Here is a 22,026-nt window from a genome sequence, read left to right on the forward strand (position 1 = left end):
TTCAGCTCCTTTGTTGTCGTAAATCGAGGACTGCCTGCATTAATCTTTTTGTGCGAAAAAGGAGAGAAAGATTTTCTTGGTTACCCTCTGCAGAGTCTAAAGTCTGTAGGAACTTTTCCCAAAATTCCCCAAGTTTAATATTTGTGGGCCTGAAATTATGGGATGCTCCATCAATGGAGGTTTTCAAAAATGGACTGAAGAATCATTGTTATAAGGTCTCTATGGGGATTTTCAAAGAAGAGGTTCGACAGCCATTTGTCCAAAATGGCACAAGGTCTCCTGTTTGAGCAGGGGGTTGGACTAGATGACCTCTAGGGCAGTGGTGAAATCTAAATTTTTTTATACCGGTTCTGTGGGTGTGGCTTGGTGGGCATGGCAGAGGAAGGAAACTGCAAAATCCCTATTCCCTCCCCGCTCCTGGGGGAAGGATATTGCAAAATCTCCATTCCCACCCCGCTCCTGGGGGAAGGATATTGCAAAATCTCCATTCCCACCCCACTCCTGGGGGAAGGATATTGCAAAATCTCCATTCCCACCCCACTCCTGGGGGAAGGATATTGCAAAATCTCCATTCCCACCCCCCTCTGGGGCCAGCCAGAGGTGGTATTTGCCAGTTCTCCAAACGTGCTGGATTTCACCCCTGCTCTAAGGTCCCATCCAGGGATTCCATATTCCAAATGATTGGAGAAACATTTGTCCAGAATAATGTAGGTTCCCCTTTTGAGCAGGGGGTTGGACTAGACCTCCAGGGTCCCTTCCAACTCCCTAATTCTGTTAGTCTTTTAAACATAGGAAAGTAGGAAAAAGCCATGTATGAGTATATATATATATTTATTTATTTTTTCATTTATTTATTGCTGGAGTATCTTTTTGGGGAATGATTAGATGGACTGGAACATCATTTTTCTCTGCTGGTTTTCCTCGGATCGGAGGGTCCTTCCGAATCCCCTCTTAGAAGGGGATGGAGACCCCGATGACTCTCGGTTTCTTGAAGAATTTCTTGACACGTTTCTTCACGCTTTTCTTGAGCTTCTTGAAAAACTTCTTGAATCTCTTGACTCTCCTGGGCTGATCCTAGAGAGGAAGAGAAGGACTGGGGTCAGGGCTGGGTCCCCAATGGGTGGCCCCGGGGGTCCTGCAGCCCCTTTCTCTTTCTGCTTCCCCACTGCCCCGGGCTCGGGCTTGGATTTCTGCAAAGGGTGCAGTTGTGGCATTTCTACACAACACATTGTATGAGTCTGTTTTACACCCTTTGCAGATTAAGAAGGAGATTCTCCCCACTTCTGCCTGTGGGCAGAGTTTAATTCCTAATTTAAGAATTAAAAGCAGAAGACTCTACAGGTGCCACCCCCCCAACTTACGATCAAAACCGAGCCCCGAATTTCTGCTGCTCCCTGAGACCTTTGTTGAGTGAGTTTTACCCCATTTTACGACCTTTCTTGCCTCTGTCGTTAAGCGAATCACTGTAGTTGTTAAATGAGTCACCTGGTTGTGAAGTGAATCTGGGTTTCCCCATTGACTTGGCTCGTCAGAAGGTCGTAAAAGAGGATCACCTGACCCTGGGACTCTGCAACCAGGGTCATAAGTGTGAATCGGTTGCCAATGTAACTCACGTGACCCTGGAAATCTGCAATGGTTGTTAAGCGTGAAAAAGGGTCCTGAGTCCCCGTTGCAACTTCGAACAGTCACTAAACAAGCTTTTGTAAGTTGAGGACTAGCTGTAAAATGGACATAAATCATTTTTTTTCAGGGCTGTTGCAACTCTGGTCACTAAACGAAACTGTTGTTGGTCTAGGATGGCCACTAAGCAAAAAATCGCATCTGATCGTTATAAGTCCTCCCAACCATCATACCATCTTCTTACCTTCTCGTCTTCCTCCTTTTCCTCCTCCTCCACCTCCTTCTCCTCCTCTTTGTCCCCCTCCTCCTCTTCAGCCACCGGTTCACAGGTGAGAACGAGCACTGAGGGCGTCTCCCCAAAGAAATAGTAGCCCCTGCACTCCATGACCACCTGTGCAGGAGAAGACAGCAGGGTGAGAACGATGACAGCAGCCAGATTTCGTTACGCGGAGACGACCATCTCCTTTCCTACGGAGGAATTCGCCCCGACCGACCTCCAACCACCTCCTGCTAGGAGGACATTGGACAAATTAAGATGGTTCAGCCCCAAGATCTCCCTAGGTACAGGTGGTCCTCGACGTACGACCAGAATCAACCCCAACGTTTCTCATGGCTAAGCGAGACCCCACGGGTTCCGCCTCGTTTTATGACCGTGTTAAGCATATCCCTGCAGTTAGTCATTCAGTGAACCTGGCTTCTGGTTTGTCAGAAAGTGGCAAAAGGGGGGGACCATGTGAACCCCAGGACTTTGCAACCGTCATAAATCTGAGTCAGCTGCCAAGCCTCTGAATTTTGATCACGTGACCGTGGGGAGGCAGAGACGGTCGTAAGTACGGGTAGTCCTCGGCTTACGACCACAATTCAGCCCCAAATTACCAAGCGAGATGTTTGTTGAGTGAATTTTGCCCCGTTTTACGACTTTCCTTGCCACCGTTGTTAAGTGAATCACTGCACTTGTTATGTTAACAACACGGCTGTTAAGTGGCTTGTTGTGATTTTGCTCATCAGGTCACAAAAGGGGATCCCGGGATCCCGGGGGGGTGCAACCGTCATAAATACGAGTCAGTGGCCAAGTGGCTGAATTTTGATCAGTGACCATGGGGATGCTGCGACGGTCGTTAAGTGTGAAAAACGGTCCTAAGTCCCTTTTTTCAGCACCGTTGTAACTTTGAACAGTCACTAAATGAAGTGTTGTAAGTTGAGGACTGCCTATACTTCAGGGGAATTGCTTCCAAGGCTGCCGATGGGTGAATCTCTTATGCCCTGACGGTTTCCAGAAACCAGGAAAAGAAATGCTGATGTTTTTATAAGTAGCTTCTTTTAATTCTTGCACGCCTGCAGACCGATATCTTGGCAAATTATGAGCAAGAATGTCAATTATTTAGAAGAGCCTTGGTGGCGCAGCAGACTAAAAGCACTGTTAAGTAGCACCAGCTGCCTCCAATTACTGCGAGTTCAAATCTCACCAGGCTCAAGGTTGACTCAGCCTTCCATCCTTCCAAGGTAGGTAAAATGAGGACCCGGTTTGTGGGGGCAATAAGTTGACTTTGTATTAAAAAAAAGAACACCGCTTGGGGGGGTGCGAAAGTCCTACTAAGCAGGTCTATACAAAAGTACGAAGGCTGTTGCTTAACGCATTGTAAGCTGCCCTGAGTCTCCGGAGAAGGGCGGCATATAAATTGAACCAATAAATAAATTTAAGGCAGCCTGTGAAAAACCTCTAAGGGAGCAGCTGACTTCGGCTTCTAAATTTTTCGGTCCCTTTTATAACTCTGGAATGTGTCTCCTCCCTCCCAGGAATGTGAAAGAGGTTGGACAGCCATATGTCTGAAACGGTAGAGGGTTTCCAGCTCGGGCAGCGGGTTGGAGGAGGGGGAGGAGGAGGACAAGGAGAAAGGGAAGGGGAAGGAAAGGAATTCAGAGGAGGAGGAGGTGGGGGTTGAGCAGGGGGTGAGACTAGAAGACTTCCAAGGTCTCTTCCAACTCTCTTACTCAGCAGACGAGGAGGAGGAGAGAAAGACAAGATGAAAGGGGAAGGAGAAAAGGGTTTCTGCTTGAGCAGGGGGTGGGACTAGAGGACCTCCAAGGCCCCTTCCAACTCTGTTGTCCTCTATCCCTCCTCTATCCAGGGGCTAAGAGTTGACTTGGAGAAACGAGAGGAAGAACGTCCCTCAAGACCAAAGTAGCAGGGAAGGAGAACTCCAGTTTCATCTCTGCCAGGAAGGTCCTACACAATCTCCATGGCCCTGTCTCCATCTAAAATACATTTCCAACCCAGCTTGGAAATCAGCCACTCACCCCGTCTTCTTCGAAGTCGCATTCTTTCAAGGAACGTTCTTCTTCAACCTGGCACCTCGTCTCCTTGATGGTGAAGTTCAGCTCTTGGTTGCTTTCAGAAAGAGGATCCTGAAAGAAGACACGGTCACCCAGGAGGTTAGTCTGGAGGCCACCTGACCTTCCTCCCACCTTCCCTTGGGATCATGCTGGTTGGGTCTTGATGGAGCCACCAGAATACATCTACAGCAGAGTCCATGCAGGTTCCAGAAGTTCTGGATTCTCATGCCCACCATCCTGACTGGTCCTAGTTGAAGGATCTTGAAGGTCTTCGTGGTGGAACTGATTCCCCCTTTTTACCTAGCTTCCCACGAGGGAAGTGCCTACTCTACAAAAAGTGTAAACAGGACAAATCAAGTCTAGTCTAGAGACAAAAAGGCCTAGAGGTGATGATAACAGTTTTCCAATATTTGAGGGGCTGCCACAGAGAAGAGGGGGTGAAGCTATTCTCCAAAGCACCTGAGGGCAGGACAAGAAGCAATGGATGGAAACTAATCAGGGAGAGAAGCAACCTGGAACTAAGGAAAAGCTTCCTGACAGAACAATCAACCAGTGGGACAATTTGCCTCCAGCAGTTACAATGGACCCAAACTGAAGGGTAGGTAGATCAGAAATGAAGGCTCCTCGAGATCTCCATGCTGGGAGAACAGGCTCTTTTTCAGTTAGCCCTCAGGACGGCTTCCCACAAAGGATGGGTCCACCCTACTCTACTCTACACAGGTCAGGATCAAGTCCTCGGTGGAGTTGAACTGGAGAGTACGTACCCACTCAGGTTGAGGAACAGCTTCCAGGAGACAATACATGGAGTCTTCCCCAGATTTGCTGTTGTAGATGCTCACTGCAAGGTCCACAGCCTCATCATAGCTCAGGGGTTTGTGTTGTAGTGAGGAGGTCCCACCTGTTGCAAGAGCTCCAACCACCAGCAAGGTCTTCCAGAAGCAGCCTTCCATCCTTGCGTCTTCTGCTATGGAGCTCCACAGCTGATATGACTCCCGGGACCAGGAGGCCTCCTTATATCCCCTGATGGGCAGGTCATCTCCTTGTTGAGAGGCCATCAGGGGTTTCCCCCCACTGAATTCTCCACGGTCCTTCCTGAAAAGGAGACGGGGGCACAGAGAGGCAGGGAGTAGAAATGTGTTCATTGTCCTAAATGTTCTTCTGGCAGTTTTCCAGGTCAGGTTTTCTCAATCTTGGCATTTCCCCAGCATCAGCCTGAGATGCTGGGGAAGTTTGGGGAGGGGCGAGGAGTTGAGGTCAACCCATCTGAACGTGCCAAGGAGGAGACGGAGGGGGAGAAGGGTCTCTTGCTTGGACAGGGGGTTGGACTGGAAGACCTCCAGGGTCCCTTCCAACTCGATTATTCTGATCAGGGGGGAGAGAGAGGGAGAAGGAGGAGGAGAAGGAGGAGAGAAAGGTTTCCTTGGTTACCCTCTGCAGAGTCTAAGGTCTGTAGAGACTTTCCCAAAATTTAAGATTTGTTGAAGATTTGTGGGCCTGAAATTGTGGGATGCTCCATCAATGGAGGTTTTCAAAAGTGGGCTGAAGAATCATTGCTAAAAGGTCTCTGCGGGGGTTTTCCAAGAAGAGAGTCGGCAGCCATTGGTCCAGAATGGCACACGGTCTCCTGCTTGAGCAGGGGGTTGGACTAGATGACCTCTAAGGCCCCAGTGCTATGAGTATCGCCCCATTTTATGACGATTACTTGCCCCGGCGGTTAAGTGTTATTTGCTGCCGTTGCTAAGTCAGTCACAGGGTTGTTAAGTCAATCTTGACCTTGACTGTGACACTGCCACCGTCATAAATCTGAGTCAGTTGCCAAGCATCTGAATTTTGATCACGGGACTAGGGGGATTCTGCCAATGGTTGTTAAGTGTGAAAAGCGGTCCTAAGTCCCTTTTTCAGTGCCGTTGTAACTTTGGATGGTCACTAAATGAACTGAACGTAAATCAAAGACTGCCTGGGATGGATGGATGGATGGATGGATGGAGGGATGGATGGATGGATGGATGGATGGAGAGAGAGAGGGAGAGAGAGGATAGACATAAAAGATATATAGATGGATAGAATTGATAAGATAGATGATAGATAGGCAGAGACAGACAGACAGACAGAGGAACAGAGAGATGATAGTTGAGAGAGAGGGGGGGAAGACAGAGAGAGAGAGAAAGAGAAGGAAAGAGAGAGAGCAGATAGAAGAGAGATATTTACCCACCATCAAAGATTGTCGTTTGTGTGGCACCACACAGTTGCGCAAAGGAGGCTGATTGTGCAAGGCCTCATTGTTGTGGGTCTGCCCCCTCCCCTCCCGTTGTCGTGTGACCCTTCGAAGGACGGCTGTGATGAGGCCAACTCCAGAGAGGAGAAGGACAGGCTGCGTCACCTGAACTTCGTGGGGAAAGTCCTCACCAAAGAGGGAACCCACAACTCAGCCGGTGTGGGGGGGTGGGAAGTGCAAAGGGGAGCCTTCGCTTAGGACTCTTCGCAGAACCTGGAAACCCAAAAAGGGAACTCTTGAATCTGTGTCTCACGATATATTTATTTATTTATTTATTTATTTATTTATTTATTTATTTATTTATTTATTTATTTTAATTTGATTTATATGCCGCCCTTCTCCGGAGACTCAGGGTGGCTTACAATGCGTTAACCTGGTTTTATCCGGTATTTCTTTGTTCCCCTCTTATTATTTTAATAAATCATTCAAGGCGGCTAATATTCCATCCTCCTCCTATTCTCCTCACAACAACAGTCCTGTGATGTAGGTTGGGCTGAGAGAGAAGGACTGGCCCAAAGTCACCTAGCCGGCAGAACTAGAACTCCCTGTCTCCTGGTGAAGGGCCCAGACAGAGTCACCCAACTGGAGTTCATATATAACGCGGAACCAGTTGCTAAGCTAGTTTCAATCTATGATTTATAAAAATAATAGAGAGTTTAAAACAAATATCTAAAAAGAAATACATACAATGAGTTGTATGCTTCTGTGTTGTTCTGACTGTTGCTATCCTCAGCTGCAATGGTATGCATTGTGAGGATTGTTGGGTTTTGCAATGCTTTAATTAGACGTTTGCGCAGAGTTGCTTTGGCAAAAGAGGTGATTGTATTAAAGGATTAAAGCGAGCAAACCACAAAAAGAAGCTCTACCCAGATGTTGGCTAAGATTCAACAATGGTTTGAGAGAACATAATCCTAAAAGAGATTAATCAATCAATCAATCATATAAGCTTGGACAGGTGGAAGATAGCTGGGCGTTCGCAGTTTCATGTTTCCTTAGAAAAATGGCTATTTTTCAGCGCTTCTGGATTTGGACATAAAACAAATCAATACAGGCAGTCCTCAATTTATGACCATTGATTTAGTGACCATTCGAAGTTACAATGGCATTAATGTAGGTAGGTAAATGCGGGTCCAGCTGGATGATCACTGAAGGGCCCTCTTTAAGAAAGGAAATGTGCTTGTTTGAGGGAAGCCAATTATCTCCAGTTGAAAGGAGAGAATTCCTTTGAAGTAGAAACATTCAGAAGAAGGGGCCCCTCAGTTGTCAGAGATAAGAGACATTTGGTGATATACAGTATGAAGGTTAAAGAGATCAAGTATGACCACATGTAATATTAACAAGAGATAATTTGAATCTATGCTTCAGTAATTGGCAAAAAGAATTATGATTGTTGGCAAAGAATAAATGAAACGGTAATTGGGAAGTGTCAATTAAATATGAGAAATGTATATGATCACATAAACTGCTGAGTTAACAGAATCCTTTGTCTAGAAGGGTATAAAAAGCCATTGTAGCTAATTTCTGTCTTTGTTCAACGCCTCATGTACAGAGCTTTGAACCTATTGCGCAATATACATAGTCTCTGATTAACCTCGAAATGTTGTGTTGGTCTTATTAAATCCACAACAGCATTGCAAAAAAAAGTGACTAATGACCATTTTTCACACTGATGACCCTTGCAGCGCCCCCATGGTCACGTGATCAAAATTCAGAAGCTTGGCGATTGACTCACGGGGTCACACAATCCCCTCTTGCGACCTTCTGACAGACAGGAAGCCAGATTCACTTAACAATCGTGTAACTAACCTAACAACCACAGCGATTCACTTAACAACGATGGCAAGGAAGGACATCAAATAGGGCAAAAGTCACTTGTGTCTTACTTAGCAATGGAAATTGTGGTCATAAGTTGAGAACTACCTGTGAATTAGCTGTTTTCTCTTTCTTATTTCATCTAGTGAGAGATGCTAAGGGCTGCCTGGTCTTGAAAACAGGGGGGAAATTCTTGAAAGAATCCATTTAATGAAAATAAATTAAAGTTAAAGTTAAAGTTAAAGTTAAAGTTAAAGTTAAAGTTAAAGTTAAAGTTAAAGTTAAAGTTAAAGTTAAAGTTAAAGTTAAAGTTAAAGTTAAAGTTAAAGTTAAAGCTAAAGTTAAAGTTAAAGTTAAAGTTAAAGTTATAAAGTTAAAGTTAAAGTAAATAAAATTAAAAATAAATCAGAATAAATCAGAATGAGAGTCAGAATGAGAATCAAAATCAGAATTTAAGCAGGAGAGAAGAAAAGGAAAGGAGGAAGGCTAAGAAAAGTGAACTTCCAATTGAGATTAAACATAATGAAGGAAATAAAATGCAGATAAAGGAACAAAAGAAGAATATGTTGGTGGGGGGGAGCTGGAAGCCCCAAATTTCACCCAGAGAAACCAGGAAGGAATTCCCACAAGTGTTGTAAAAGCCCATTTCCCTCCTGACAAGAATTGCATTTTGCAAGAAACGGCCTCACTCTGTCTCATTTCATCATTTATTGACTTGTTCTTAAAACAAAAACATTTCTGCAATTTCTCCACTTCACTATTTCCCTAAACGGGTCTCTTCTGCAGGCTGCAACCTTTCCCTTCCCACCTCGATTCAGACTTCAATTCTATTACAAATTTGAATGTACACAATCATTGGCAAAGCTTGTGTCTGATTGACATCCTCCACGGTCCCCAAATGCAGGTCTAAGAGGGAGGGGGGGAATGGAGGGCGATCACCGTCCTGGGAGATCTGGGACGGGATCGTTCCGAATCTTCTCTTAGGAGGTGACGTGTCCGGTAACAATCTTCTTTTTCTTGAACAGTTTCCTAAGGCCTTTCTTGAGCTTTTTGAAAACTCGGAGGAATCTCTTCACCCGTTTGGGCTGATCCTAGAGGGGAAGAGAAGGATGGTCTTTGATCAGGACTGGTTCCCCAACAGTCAGGACGAAAAGCAAGACACCTTCAGAATAGTCCTCGACTTACGACCCCAGCATTTCTGCTGCTGTGTGAGCCATTTTATTAAGTGAGATGACTTTTCTTGTCACAGTGGATACGTGAATCGCTGCGGTTGATGGATGAGTAACCTGGTTGTTAAGTGAATCCCATGGACTATGCTGGTCAGAAGGTCGCAAAAGGGGATCACATGATACATCCCTCCCCGGGACACTGTGACCGTCATAAATACAATTAATTGCCAAATATCTGAATTTGGATCATGGGGTTAGGGTTTGGGGCATGGGGATGCTGCAATGGTCGCAACTGTGAAAAACGGTCATGAGTCACATTTTCAGTGCCACAGTTTTAACTTTGAACAGTCAGTAAACAAACTGTTGTAAGTCGAGAACTATCTGTACAGAATACAGAATTGCAGAATTGGAAGAGGCCTTGGAGATCTTCTGATCAACAGGTGGGCCTCAACGGAACTCTGTACCGTATCTTTCAGAAATCCCAGAGCACCAGGAAATTACCTGAGGATTGGAAAAGTTTCCCATCTTCAAAAAAGGGAAAAAATACAGACCTGGGAAATACAAACCAATCAGCTTAACATCAGTACCTGGGAAGATACTGGAAAAAAAGAATCAAAAAAACAGATCTGCCAACATGTAGAAACAAATGAAGTTATAACTAGTAGCTTGCATGGGTTTGTTAAAAACAGATCACGCCAAACCAATGTTATTTCATTCTATGACAAAGTGTCTAAATTAGTATACCAGCAAACTGCTGTGGACATAGTATATTTAGACTTCAGTAAGGCATTTGACACAGTAGACCACAACCGATTTCTGGGTAAGCTAGAAAAATGGAGGATAGACAGCATCACCGCCTGATGGATTTGTAGCTGGCTGACAAACCGTACTCAAGGAGTACTCTTTAACGGTACTACATCTACATGGAGGGAAGTAAACAATGGGATACCACAAGGTTCCGTCTTAGGCCCAGGACTCTTCAATATCTTCATAAATGACTTAGATGAAGGAATAGAAGGGGAACTCGCCAAATTTGCAGCTCATACTAAAATGGCAGGAATAGCCAATACCCCAGAAGACAAACTTGGGGTCCAAAAAAATCTTGACAGACTTGAACAATGGGCCCCATCAAACAATATAAAATTTAATGTGGAGAAAAGCAAAGTTTTAATTTAGGCAGGAAAAACCAAAGGTACAAGTACAGGGAGAGACCTTGGAGTCTTAGTGGACAATCCCTTAAATATGAGCCAGGAGTGTGCGGCAGCAGCCAAAAAAGCTAATACCATCCTGTGTTGTCTAAAGAGAGGCATAGAATCAAAATCACGTGAAGTATTTTATAAGCCTTATAAGTCTTATAAGTCTTTATAAGGCCTTAGTAAGGCCCCACTTGGAATACTGCATCCAGTTTTGGTCACCACATAACAAAAAAGAGGTTGAGACTTTGGAAAAAGTGCAGAGAAGAGCATCTAAGATGATTAAAGGCCTGGAGACTAAAACATACAAAGGACGGTTGTAGGAGCTGGGTATAATGAAAAGAAGGACTAGGGGGGACATAATAGTCTTCTGGCGTCCCGGTATAGTCAGCTGGTACCATCGCTGACAATTGGGGATGAGATCTTGCTCCCCATAGAGAGGGCCCGCAACTTGGGTGTCCTCCTGGATTCACGGCTATCTTTAGAAGATCATTTGACGGCCGTGGCCAGGGGTGCCTTTTATCAGGTTCGCCTGATCCGCCTGTTGCGTCCCTTTCTGGATCGGGACGCCTTGCGCACGGTCACTCATGCCCTAGTTACCTCCCGTATGGACTACTGTAATGCTCTCTACATGGGGCTCCCCTTGAAAAGCACCTGGAGGCTCCAACTGGTCCAGAACGTAGCCGCGCGGGTGATTATGGGCGCAGCTCGTTACGCCCATGTAACACCTCTCCTACGCGAGCTGCACTGGCTCCCGGTGGTCTTCCGGGTGCGATTCAAGGTGTTAGTCATCACCTTTAAAGCGCTCCATGGCTTAGGACCTGGGTACCTACGAGACCGTCTTTTGCCACCAATAGCCTCCCACCGACCAGTTCGTTCTCACAGGGAGGGACTACTCAGGGTACCGTCAGTCAAATTATGTCGACTGGTGACTCCCAGGGGGAGGGCCTTCTCTGTGGGGGCTCCAACCCTTTGGAATGAACTGCCCCCGGAGATACGGAATATCCCTGATCTCCGTGCTTTCCGCCGTGCCCTCAAGACCCTGATGTTCCAACAGGCAGGGCTAAACATACAAACATGCAAATGATTTTTTAAATGTTATCTAATTCTGGGTTTTATTTAATTGACCAAACTAAGTAATAATTTTAATTTGCAATTTTATGATGTTTGTGTGTCTATATTTTTCTTGACTTTACACCGCCTTGAGTCCTATGGGAGAAAGGCGGTATAGAAATAAAATAAATAAATAAATAAATAAATAAATAAATAAATAAATAAATAAATAAATAAATAAATAATAGTCATGTTCCAATATTTGTGCTACAAAGAAGAAGGGAGTCAGACTATTTCCCAAAGGACCAAAAGGCAAGACAAGGTAAGAAAGCATGATTGGAAACTAACCTAGGAGAGAAGCAACCTAGAATTAAGAAGAAATTTCATAACGTTGAGACCAATCAACCCAAGGAAGAGCTTGCCTTCAGAAACTGTGCGTGCTCCATCACTGGAGGCTTCCCAGAAGAGACTGGACAACGATTTGTCTGAAATAGAACTAGGTCTCCTGCTCCAAAGGGGGTTGGACTAGAAGACCTCCAAGGTCCCTTCCAACTCTATTATTCTATGTTGTAGTCCAACCCTTCTATTCAAGCAGAACACCCTATATAATTTCAGGCAAATGGTTGTCCAGTCTCTTCTTAAAAACCACCAGTCTTGTAGAACCCACAACTTCTGAAGGTAAGTTGTTCCACTGGTTAATTGTTCTCATTGTTGCAACAGAATAATGGAACAACAGTTGGAAGGGTCCTTGGAGGTCTTCTAGTCCCACTTCCTGCCCAAGTAGAAAATCCTACACCAGGGATCTCCAACCTCGGCAAGACTTTAAGACTTGTGGACTTCAACTCCCAGAATTGATTAATTTCCATCCACTGTTTCTTGTCTTGCCTTCTGGTGCTTTGGAGAATACGTTACTGATGTGATTTGAGAAACGCAGATGGAAAAACGGTGTTTTTTTTTTTTTTTGAGTAGGGTAGGGGGCTTCAAGAAGGAAACTCTGCCCATGTCATGGGAGAAATAGGAGAAATGGCATGGGAGACGATGGATGTGATTTAAGCTCAAACTTAGAACTTTCAGTTTCAGAAGCTGGAATGCAGGAAGCAGAAAATACATTTGCACAATCTTGCAGAACGATTAGTCTCTCCTTTCCCACCCCATCCTTAAGAAAAGCATCGAGTTATGAATCGAGTTATTTCCTCATTCTCCCTCGCCTTCCGAGAAGACCTCCGTCTTTAAAGTCTAAGTTCTCAAAATGGGGAACCTTAAGAGGACTCTCCGCAGAGTCCCGAAGGAAACAGGAAGAGAAATTCTTATGGCTTTCCAGAAATGACTTAATTATGTTTAAGTCAACAGTGTTTATGTTTAATATCTCAACAGTGGGCAGGTTACCGGTTCAGGAGGAACCAAAGCTCAAATCCCACCTATAAGTGGAATTTCTTCGCTAAAACATGTGGCATAGAAGTACCTCCTTCTAGATTTGAAGGTTGTCACAGGAGGCCCCAGAGATCCCAGCAACTTCTAAACTTGTCCTGCTCCTCCTCTTATTAATTCTCCTTCTCCTCTTCCTCCTTCCTCCTCTCTGCAGATCCCCTTCCCTTCTAGCACTGATGACATTCCCTAGTTGGGTCATGAAACATCTGCAAGAAAACCACCCAACTTGGAGAATAATAAGGACCCCCCCCCAAGATGTCTTCCTCCTCTTCTTCCTGCTCCTGCTTCTCTTTCCCCCCTGCAAACTCTCCTCCCTTCTAGCACTGATTAAGTTTCCTACTTGGGTCATGAAACATCTGCAAGAAAACCACAACAGTCAGAGAGCACCAAGGACTTGACAGTTCAACTGAGCTACAAATTTCACAAATTACTTAATTTTGTTTCTAGCATGTCTCAACACTGGGCAGGTTGCTGGTTCCTTCCTCCTCCTCCTCCTCCTCCCCCCCTTCAAACCCTCCTCCTCCTTTCTAGCCCTGATGACATTCCCTAGTTGAGTCCTGAAATGTCTGGAAGAAACCCACCGAGCTCGGAGAACACTAAGGACCTGTCAGTTCAGCTCTGAACTACAAATTTTTATGGTTTCCACAAATTATTTAATTATGTTGCATGTCTCAACATTGGACAGGTGGCTGGTTCAGGAGGAGCCAAAGCTTGGGAGATGTCATTGAGGTGGAACCTCGTCTCTAAAAGATGGGGCAAATGTAGGACCTCAGGTGAGATGGGCTCTCCTTTGCCTTGCCAATGGTTCAACCCTCCTTCTAGGGTTAGAGCTCATGGCAGGAGGACCCATCCATCACACTGAGTTCTTCTTACCTTCTCCTCCTTCTCATCTTCCTTCTTCTTCTCTTCCTTCTTGTTCTTAACCTGGTTCTCCTCCTCCTCCTCCTCCTCTTCTTCTTTCTTCTCCTCTTCTTCTCCTTTCTCCTCCTCCATTCTACCCACAACTACACAGGTGAGTACAACCACTGGGGGCCTCTCATCAAAGAAGTAGTAGCCAGTACATTGCCTGACCACCTGCAGAGGAGAAAAATGCATGAATAAAAGAGATAGAGGGGGAGAGGGAGGGATGGAGGGAGGGAGGGAGGGAGGGAGAGAGAGGTTCCCTGAGGATGGGCTTCAGCACAAGTCTGAAAGCTTGGAAGACTAAATCTCTGGACCTGGTGACCGACTCAGATTGGATCATGCAGAAAAAATATCACTGAGATTCAAGCTATCTCCCAGAATTGATTACATGGAGGCCACCATCTGATTTCCTAAGGAGGAATCTTGGATCAGTCCCTGACATTGTTTCAACCATGTCCTCCAACATGGTTAGACAAGCTAACCTGCTTCAACCTCAGTCTCTCCATGTACCTTTTGGTGGAACAGGAAGCGACTCCTGAAGGGTTCAAGTTTTGGGTCCCTTCTCCAACCATGGTGGTTGACTTGGAGAACCTAGAGGAAGAATGTCCTCCAAGACAAAAGTGGAAGGGAAAGAGGCAATATTTAAATATGCTCTTTCTTCACTCCAGTGGGGATCGACAGCCGGTTTCAGCTCTGCCAGGAAGGTCCTATAGGACCTTCTGTAGGACCCATGGCCCTGTCTCCATCTACAATAGATCACTAGCATCAATAACTTACCCCGTCTTCTTTGAAGTCACATTCATCAAAGAAAACCACATCTTCCAACAGGCACATGGTCTCTTTGATGGTGAAGTTCAGCTCTTGATGGCTTTCAGAAATGGGATCCTGAAACAAGAAGATGGTCAGTCTGAAGGCCATGTACACCTTCTCCCATTTTACCTTGGAACTCTTTCTGAATGACTCTTGATGTAGCCAACAAATGTAGCTAAAGAGAGCAGAGTCCATGCGGGTTCCAGAAGTTCTGGATTCCATGTCCATCATTCTGACTGACCATAGATGAAAACTCTTGAAGAGCCCCATGCTAGGAGAACTAGGATGGCTGGATTCCCCCTTTCTCACTAGCTCACCAGCAGTCTCAGAACTGCTGTCCATCAGGGATGGGTCTTCTCTACCAAAGGCTCTAAACAAGCCCACAGTGGACCTGAACTGAAGAGTACATACCCAATCAGGCTCTGCAAGAACCTCCAGAAGCCGATATACACAGTCTTCCCCCGCTTTGCTATTGTAGATGGCCACTGCAAGGTTCACAGCTTTCTCGTAGGTCAAGGATTTATTATGTGGTAGTGAGGAGCAACCAAAGACTGAAAGAGCTCCAACCACCAGCCAGGTCTTCCAGAAGCTCCCTTCCATCTTTGGTTCTTCTGCTAAGGAGGTCCACAGCTGATGTGGTCCTCAGGAACAGGTCTCCTCCTTTTATGTCCTGATACGCAGGTCGTACGTTCTCTGGCTGACGGCCAAAATTTCCCCCCCCCACTGAATTTTCTGAGGTCCTTCCTGCACGGTCTCCTTGGGAGGGGGACCAACACAAAAGGGGAAGTGTTTTGTTCAGGTGGGAAACTGCAATATAAAGGAACAGGTGCAGAGGAGACCCATGCAGAGTGATCGGTGTAGATTGTAATCACCTCCATTTTTTTCCCATTCACGAAGGCTAGGGATGGATGCCAAGGTGTAACTTCAGAGTAGGAGACCTTCAATAATATTGTGCAGGATCTTCTGTCTCTGGCATTTTCCAGGTTGCCTGTGACAACGGACAGCAATGGTGGTTGTGTTGCTGCTCTTCGTCCCTCGCTGTCATCGACACTCCAGAGGTGGATTTCATGTAATTTTACCACCGATTGAATTCTCGTCCTAAATTCTCCCTTGGGAGCTTTCTGAAATCCTGGCAAATTTCAGATTTGGGGGTCTGCAACAGGGTCCAGATTTTTTTTTTTTTAAAAAAGCTGATGGTCAAGTCTTCTCCAAGCCTAATTAAGTCAAGGCTTCTTTGGGGCCAAGCTTACTTCTGGGTTATCTTAGCAAGACATCCATGTAGGAGAAGGGATGGGGGTGAAGAGGGGCATCAGTCTAGAATCCCTACGTAGTCATAAACAAACTAAGTCCAACTCTCCTTGAGTGGCGCTGATTGTTAGCTATCTCTTAGCAAGGGCCAAGCGTTAGTGGACTCTGTTATTCTGAAATATTACAGGCTCTCCTGCTTGAGCTGGACTAGAAGACCTCTAAGGTCCCTTCCAACTGATCTTCTGTTATCAGTGGCCCACAAAGCCCCAGATTCAGGGTGGGGGACCGGAATGGGGTTTTCTTTGACAAGTTTTATTAGTTTCCCCCCCCTCCCAATACACCCCCATGTTTTTTGAAACAGAGTATTGACCGTACCATATCATATACAATTTATCATATCAAAATATATTTTACTTAAGTTGCAGTTTCTGCCAAAGTGTTCTTTTTCCATGTTCGTTAATCAAATCTTAATTTTTCTATTCTTATTTCTATAAACGGTATCTTCTTTCACCCTCAGATTCTGTTTTTTTCCATTCTTAATCATATGCATTCTCCTTTAATTTTTTTTTTTATTTTATTATTATTTTTAAATAATTCATTCTTCATCCTAATATATTTAAAGGTGTTTCTTCCATTTCATCTTTTTTTGTTTTACAGCAATCTTTCTCCTCTTCCTCTCTCCCCCTTCTTTTATCCTTCCTACCTTCTTCTTTCCTCCTCTCCTATTCCTTCTCTACTTCCCCTTCCTTTCTCCCTCTCCTCCTTTCCTCCCCCCATCTAACTTTCTCTCCTACTCTTATTCCCCTTTCCTTTCTTGCTCTCCTCTTCCTTTTCTTCTCGGGAACCAGAATGTTGAACCGGCAATTTAGGAAGCTGATTGTCCCCATGGCATAGGGTCAGTCTATAGGTGGGACTGCCTTTTTCCTGTGGTTTCTGCTCGCCCCACCAGTTCTAAGAGGTAGGGCAGTTCTGGGTCCCTTTGGTCAAGCAATGACCAAAGACCCATTGTCTTCTCTGGGGCAGCACCTGAACTGTGAAACACCTCCACCACCACCCCCAAAATTCAGATATTCCCAACCCTGTTAGACTCCCAACAGGTTCAGCCACCCAGAGTCTTAGGGAGTTGGGCGGCATAGAAATATGATTAAATTAAATTAAATTAAATTCTGCATTTCTGACAAAGTCCTCCTCCCCCAAGCCCCAGGACGTGGGGCAGGCAGTGGGGTAAACGCTGCTGTTGGTGGGGTTTTGTGATCGAGATGGATTGTTTGCAATTGTGGATATTCATCTATGTGCACCACCCTCATTGCGCGATGGGTGGCCATGGAAACCATCAAACAACAGGTAAAGAAATTCATATCTTCCACTCAGTGACCCTTGGAAGGGAGTCGTGTTTTTCAAGTTACAAAAGGGAGGAAGTCTTAAGTAGCATAGGAGAGAAAAACACATCTCTGACACTTTGGTGTAGGGGTGAAGGTGCTGGCCTAAAAACCAGGAGACTGTGAGTTCTAGTCCCACCTTAGGCATGAAAGCTGGCTGGGTGACTGTGGGCCAATCACCAGGAGACGGTGAGTTCTAGTCCTGCCTTAGGCATGAAAGCTGGCTGGGTGACTGTGGGCCAAACACCAGGAGACGATGAGTTCTAGTCCCACTCTAGACATGAAAGTTAGCTGAAAGCACTTTGGGCTATCTCCCTCTCTCTCAAACTCCCTCACCAGGGTGTAGTTGTAGAGGAAATAGGAAGAGGAAGAAATATTAGCTATATTTGCTGCCTTGTATTATTTCTAAAAACAAGAAAGGCAGTTTAAAAAATGTATGCAAAAACTTTTACAAAGTCATCAGTTGAGTGCTATTGTATTATTGTGACTGTTGTCCTTGGCAGCTACGGTATGCATTGTGATTATTGTTGGTTTTATACACTTTTAAGTTGGAAGCTTGCCCCGAGTTGCTATTGCAAAAGAGGTAGTTGCATTAAAGGATTAAAGCGAACAAACTTTCTTTCTTGAAAGAGCAACTTCTTGAAGGTGTTGGCTAAGATTCAACAATGGTTTAAGGGAACATAATTAGAAGACAGATCAATCAATTGGTTAGAGAAGATTTGGAAAACCAGAGGTGAGAAATTATGGACAGTACCTCATTATTCCTGGCCTGGTATTTGCGTAAAGAACTGGGAAATTTTCAGGAGTTTCTGGATTCAAAGATTAAAAAATTTAATGATTAACATTTTGTCTTCCTCTTATTTAATTTAGCAAGCAGAGTCACTGCTCAGCCTTGAAAACATTGCAAGGGTGGGGGACAAACTCTCCTTGCAAACTATTTTAAGCAGAAAGGAGAAAAAGAGAAGAAGAAAAGAGAGGAATAATTCAGGTAGTCCTCTACTTACGACCACAATTGAGCCCAAAATTCCTGCTGTTAAGTGAGACATTTCTTAAGTGAGTTTTGTCCCATTTTTCGACCTTTCTTGCCACAGTTCTTAAGTGAATCCCTACACTTATTAAATTAGAATTAAATTAAATTATTAAAAGTGTTAAATTATTAAATTAGTATTAAATTAAATTAGCTCATTTTTTTCTTGCCATGTACATGTATACATCCAAACTAGACTGCGTTGTTTCTCTGGGTCATATATGTGGGTATATACAAAATTTTCTGTTTATTTATTTGTTTGTTTGTTTTAATTATTTATTTATTTAGTCACATTTAATAATAATAACAATAATAATAATAATAACAATAACAATAACAATAATAACAACAACAACAACAACAACAATAATAATAATAATAATAATAATAATAATAATAATAATAATAATAATAATAATAATAATAATAATAATAATAATTTTATTTCTATACCGCCCTTCTCCCGACTCAGGGCGGTGTACAGCCAATTTAAAAACACAAGACACAACAATGATTAAAAATTAAAACAATTAAATAGATTTGGCCAGTTTAAAACCCCAAGAATTTAAAATACCCCAATTTAAAATTATTATGTTGATAGCCCTGCCTGTCGGAACAGCAGGGTCTTGAGGGCACAGCGAAATACCCGGAGGTCGGAGATCTTACGTATTTCCGGGGGCAGTTCATTCCACAGGGCTGGGGCTCCCACAGAGAAGGCTCTCCCCCTGGGTGTCGCCAGCCGACATAACTTGGCCGATGGCACCCTGAGGAGACCCTCTCTGTGGGAGCGGACTGGTCGGTGGGAGGCTATTGGTGGCAGAAGTCGGTCTCGAAGGTACCCGGGTCCTATGCCATGAAGCGCTTTAAAGGAGGTAACCAACACCTTGAATCGCACCCGGAAGACCACTGGGAGCCAGTGCAGCTCGCGCAGGAGGGGTGTCAGGCGGGCACTGTTATGTCCTTATAAGGACATCCGCCCGGATTGGCTGCCAGCCATTGGGCAGGAAAGTTTGAATCCCTGTCAGGGGCGGTGCGACTGCCGGAGCGAATATAAGGAGAGCTCCGGCAGCGCGCAGCCAGTCTTGTCTTGTCTTGTTACTGTAGCTAATAAAGTTACTAAATGTATCGAGCTGTTCACGTCTTCATTTCCTGCGCCTGATCCAACACTGGCGACGAAGGACTAGAGAAGAGAACCTGAGCAAGACGCGTGGCACGATCGCCCAACCGAGCTGAAGTCACTCAACCGCAGCGACCTTCAGAATGGCAAACCCGCAAGCTCCGATTGCCTCGCTGAACCCATTCGACCCGGCACGAGAGAAATGGAGGTCGTACATGGTCAGATTCCGGCAATTCCTGCGAGGGAATGGATACCAGAACCTCGACGACGAGCGAAAGAGAGCCCTATTCCTGGCTCACTGCGGGTCCGACGTCCTGGAAATGGCCATTGACCTCGTGGCGCCCAGGGACATTGAGGAGATGTCCTGGAATGACCTGCAGGAAGTCCTACAGGAACACTACGCACCCACAGGCACCCCGATCGCCAACAGATTCACCTTCCAACAGAGGAATCAACGGGAAGGTGAATCCATCAAAGAATTCGTGGCAGCGCTTCGCCAAATCGCTGCCAATTGCGAATTTGACAACGTGGACAATGCCATCCGGGACCGCGTTGTCTTCGGAATGCGGGATGTGGGTCTCCAGAAGAAGTTCCTGAGCCGCAAGAGGATCCCACTCAAGGAAGTCCTCGAAGAAGCCACAGCCGCCGAGACGTCCGAAAAAGCAGCCGCCGCGATGGTAAAGGCAAGAGGGATCCACAAGATCCACAAGTCCGGCCCGAACTCATCAGATGACTCAACCACACCATCAGAGTCCGATGAGGAAATGGCCGTCCACAAGGTTTCCCGCCCTCCCAGGCGGGAAAACCCCCAGCATGGCGACCGGGGGGAACGCTGCGGCAGCTGCAAAGGCGACCACCCCAGGACAACCTGCAGATGGAGGGACGCAACCTGCCGCCGCTGTCTGAAGAGGGGACACATCGCCGAGGCATGCAGAGCAGCAGATCCAGCCCCGGAACCACCCAGGCCAAGATTCCACGAGAACCGCAGAGAAACCCAGAGGACATCCAAACGGTCCTCGAACCAGTCCAGGCGCGGAGATGAGGAATATTCCCACAGCAGAGCAGTGCACCAGACCACCATCGCCCACACGAACGACGAGGGTGCCACCAAGTTCCACGTGACACTGTTGGCAGAGGGGTCACCGTGCAAGATGGAAGTAGACTCCGGGTCCGCCTACTCCATCATGGACTGGCAGCATCTGAAGCGCCTAAAGCCATCCTGCGAGAAGACCCAGCTGAAACCCCTGAAGTCGAGGCTCGTGGATTTCAGCGGAAACCCCATCGGAGTCCTGGGCAGAACCACCCTCCACATCACCTTCAAGGACTTCCAAGGCAAGCTTTCCCATCACAGTCGTGGAGAACAGCCGACCGAACCTGCTAGGAGTGGAGTGGTTTAAGCCGCTGGGGCTTTCCATCGAAGGCATCCACCAAATTCACAGGGATGAACTTGACAACCTCATTGAAGAGTTCAAAGAAGTCTTCGATGTAAGATGGGGAAATTTGTGGGAAGGCCAATCTCATTCAATCTGAACAAGGGAATCACCCCAATTAGGCTAAAGCCCCACCGGGTTCCTTTTGCCCTGCGGCCGAAAGTAGACGAGCAGCTGGATAAGCTGATCGCCCAGGGCGTCCTGGAACCGATCGATCATGCTTCATGGGAGACCCCCATTGTGATCCCACTGAAGCATGATGGGTCTGTGCGCATCTGCGCCGACTACCGTTGTACCATCAACAAGGTGTTGGCACAGAGCGCATACCCAGTCCCAGTAGTGCAACATCTGCTGCATTCCCTGGGAACTGGCTCAATTTTTGCGAAACTGGACCTGGCCCAGGCTTACCAGCAACTGCCAGTGGACGAAAAAAACGGCGGAGGCACAAACAATTGTCACGCACAGGGGGGCATTCAAATGCAACCGCCTCCAATTTGGAGTCAGTGCTGCCCCCGGCATTTTCCAATCTATGATGGAACGCCTACTCCAAGGCGTTCCAGGGGTGGTGCCTTACTTTGACGATGTGCTAATCTCCGGAGACTCACAAGCACAACTCCTTGAAAGGCTCAGGCTTGTCCTGCAGCGATTCAAGGCCAAGGGCTTGAGGGTCAGGCGTGATAAGTGCATCCTAGGAGTACAGGAAGTCGAGTTCCTGGGCTATCTCATAGATAGTACTGGCATCCACCCCACCAAATCAAAAGTGAAAGCAATCCATGAAGCTCCAAGCCCAAAAAACAAAACGGAACTTCAGGCATTCCTTGGGTTGCTTAACTTCTATGCCATATTTCTCAAACAGAAAGCCACAGTTGCTGAGCCACTCCACTGCCTGCTGGGGAAAGCGGCTTCCTGGAAGTGGGGCCAAGAAGAGGAAGCAGCATTCCGAGCAGTAAAAGGACTCTTAACTTCCAAAAGCGTCCTCATCCAGTACAATGAGACGCTCCCCATCAAGCTGACTTGCAATGCGTCACCATACAGGGTGGGGGCAGTCCTCAGCCACGAACTGCCCAACGGCGCTGAAGCCCCAATCGCATATTTCTCTAAAACCATGTCCGGCGCGGAACGCAACTACAGTCAGCTGGACAAAGAAGCCCTGGCCATCGTTGCAGGAGTGAAACGATTCCACGAGTATCTCTATGGGAGGAGTTTCATCATAGTCACCGATCACAAG

General features: G+C 46.0%; 1 protein-coding gene across 1 annotated transcript; it reads right to left on the reverse strand.

The window, feature by feature from the left end:
- Positions 1 to 863: 863 nt before the first annotated feature.
- On the reverse strand, positions 864 to 15,197 carry LOC139326647 (cilia- and flagella-associated protein 251-like). The gene is made up of 7 exons (XM_070956549.1): positions 15,009 to 15,197; positions 14,565 to 14,672; positions 13,744 to 13,958; positions 4,719 to 5,046; positions 3,919 to 4,026; positions 1,865 to 2,011; positions 864 to 1,074 (listed from the first exon to the last, which is right to left on the reverse strand). Exons 1-7 carry the CDS (start codon positions 15,195 to 15,197, stop codon positions 952 to 954), a joined length of 1,218 nt encoding a protein of 405 aa, XP_070812650.1. The 3' UTR covers positions 864 to 951.
- Positions 15,198 to 22,026: the final 6,829 nt, after the last annotated feature.

Source organism: Pituophis catenifer, unplaced genomic scaffold (assembly GCF_029215685.1).
Source record: "Pituophis catenifer annectens isolate HBS135680 unplaced genomic scaffold, rPitCat1.0.hap2 SCAF_73, whole genome shotgun sequence".
Classification (NCBI taxonomy): Eukaryota; Metazoa; Chordata; class Lepidosauria; order Squamata; family Colubridae; genus Pituophis; species Pituophis catenifer.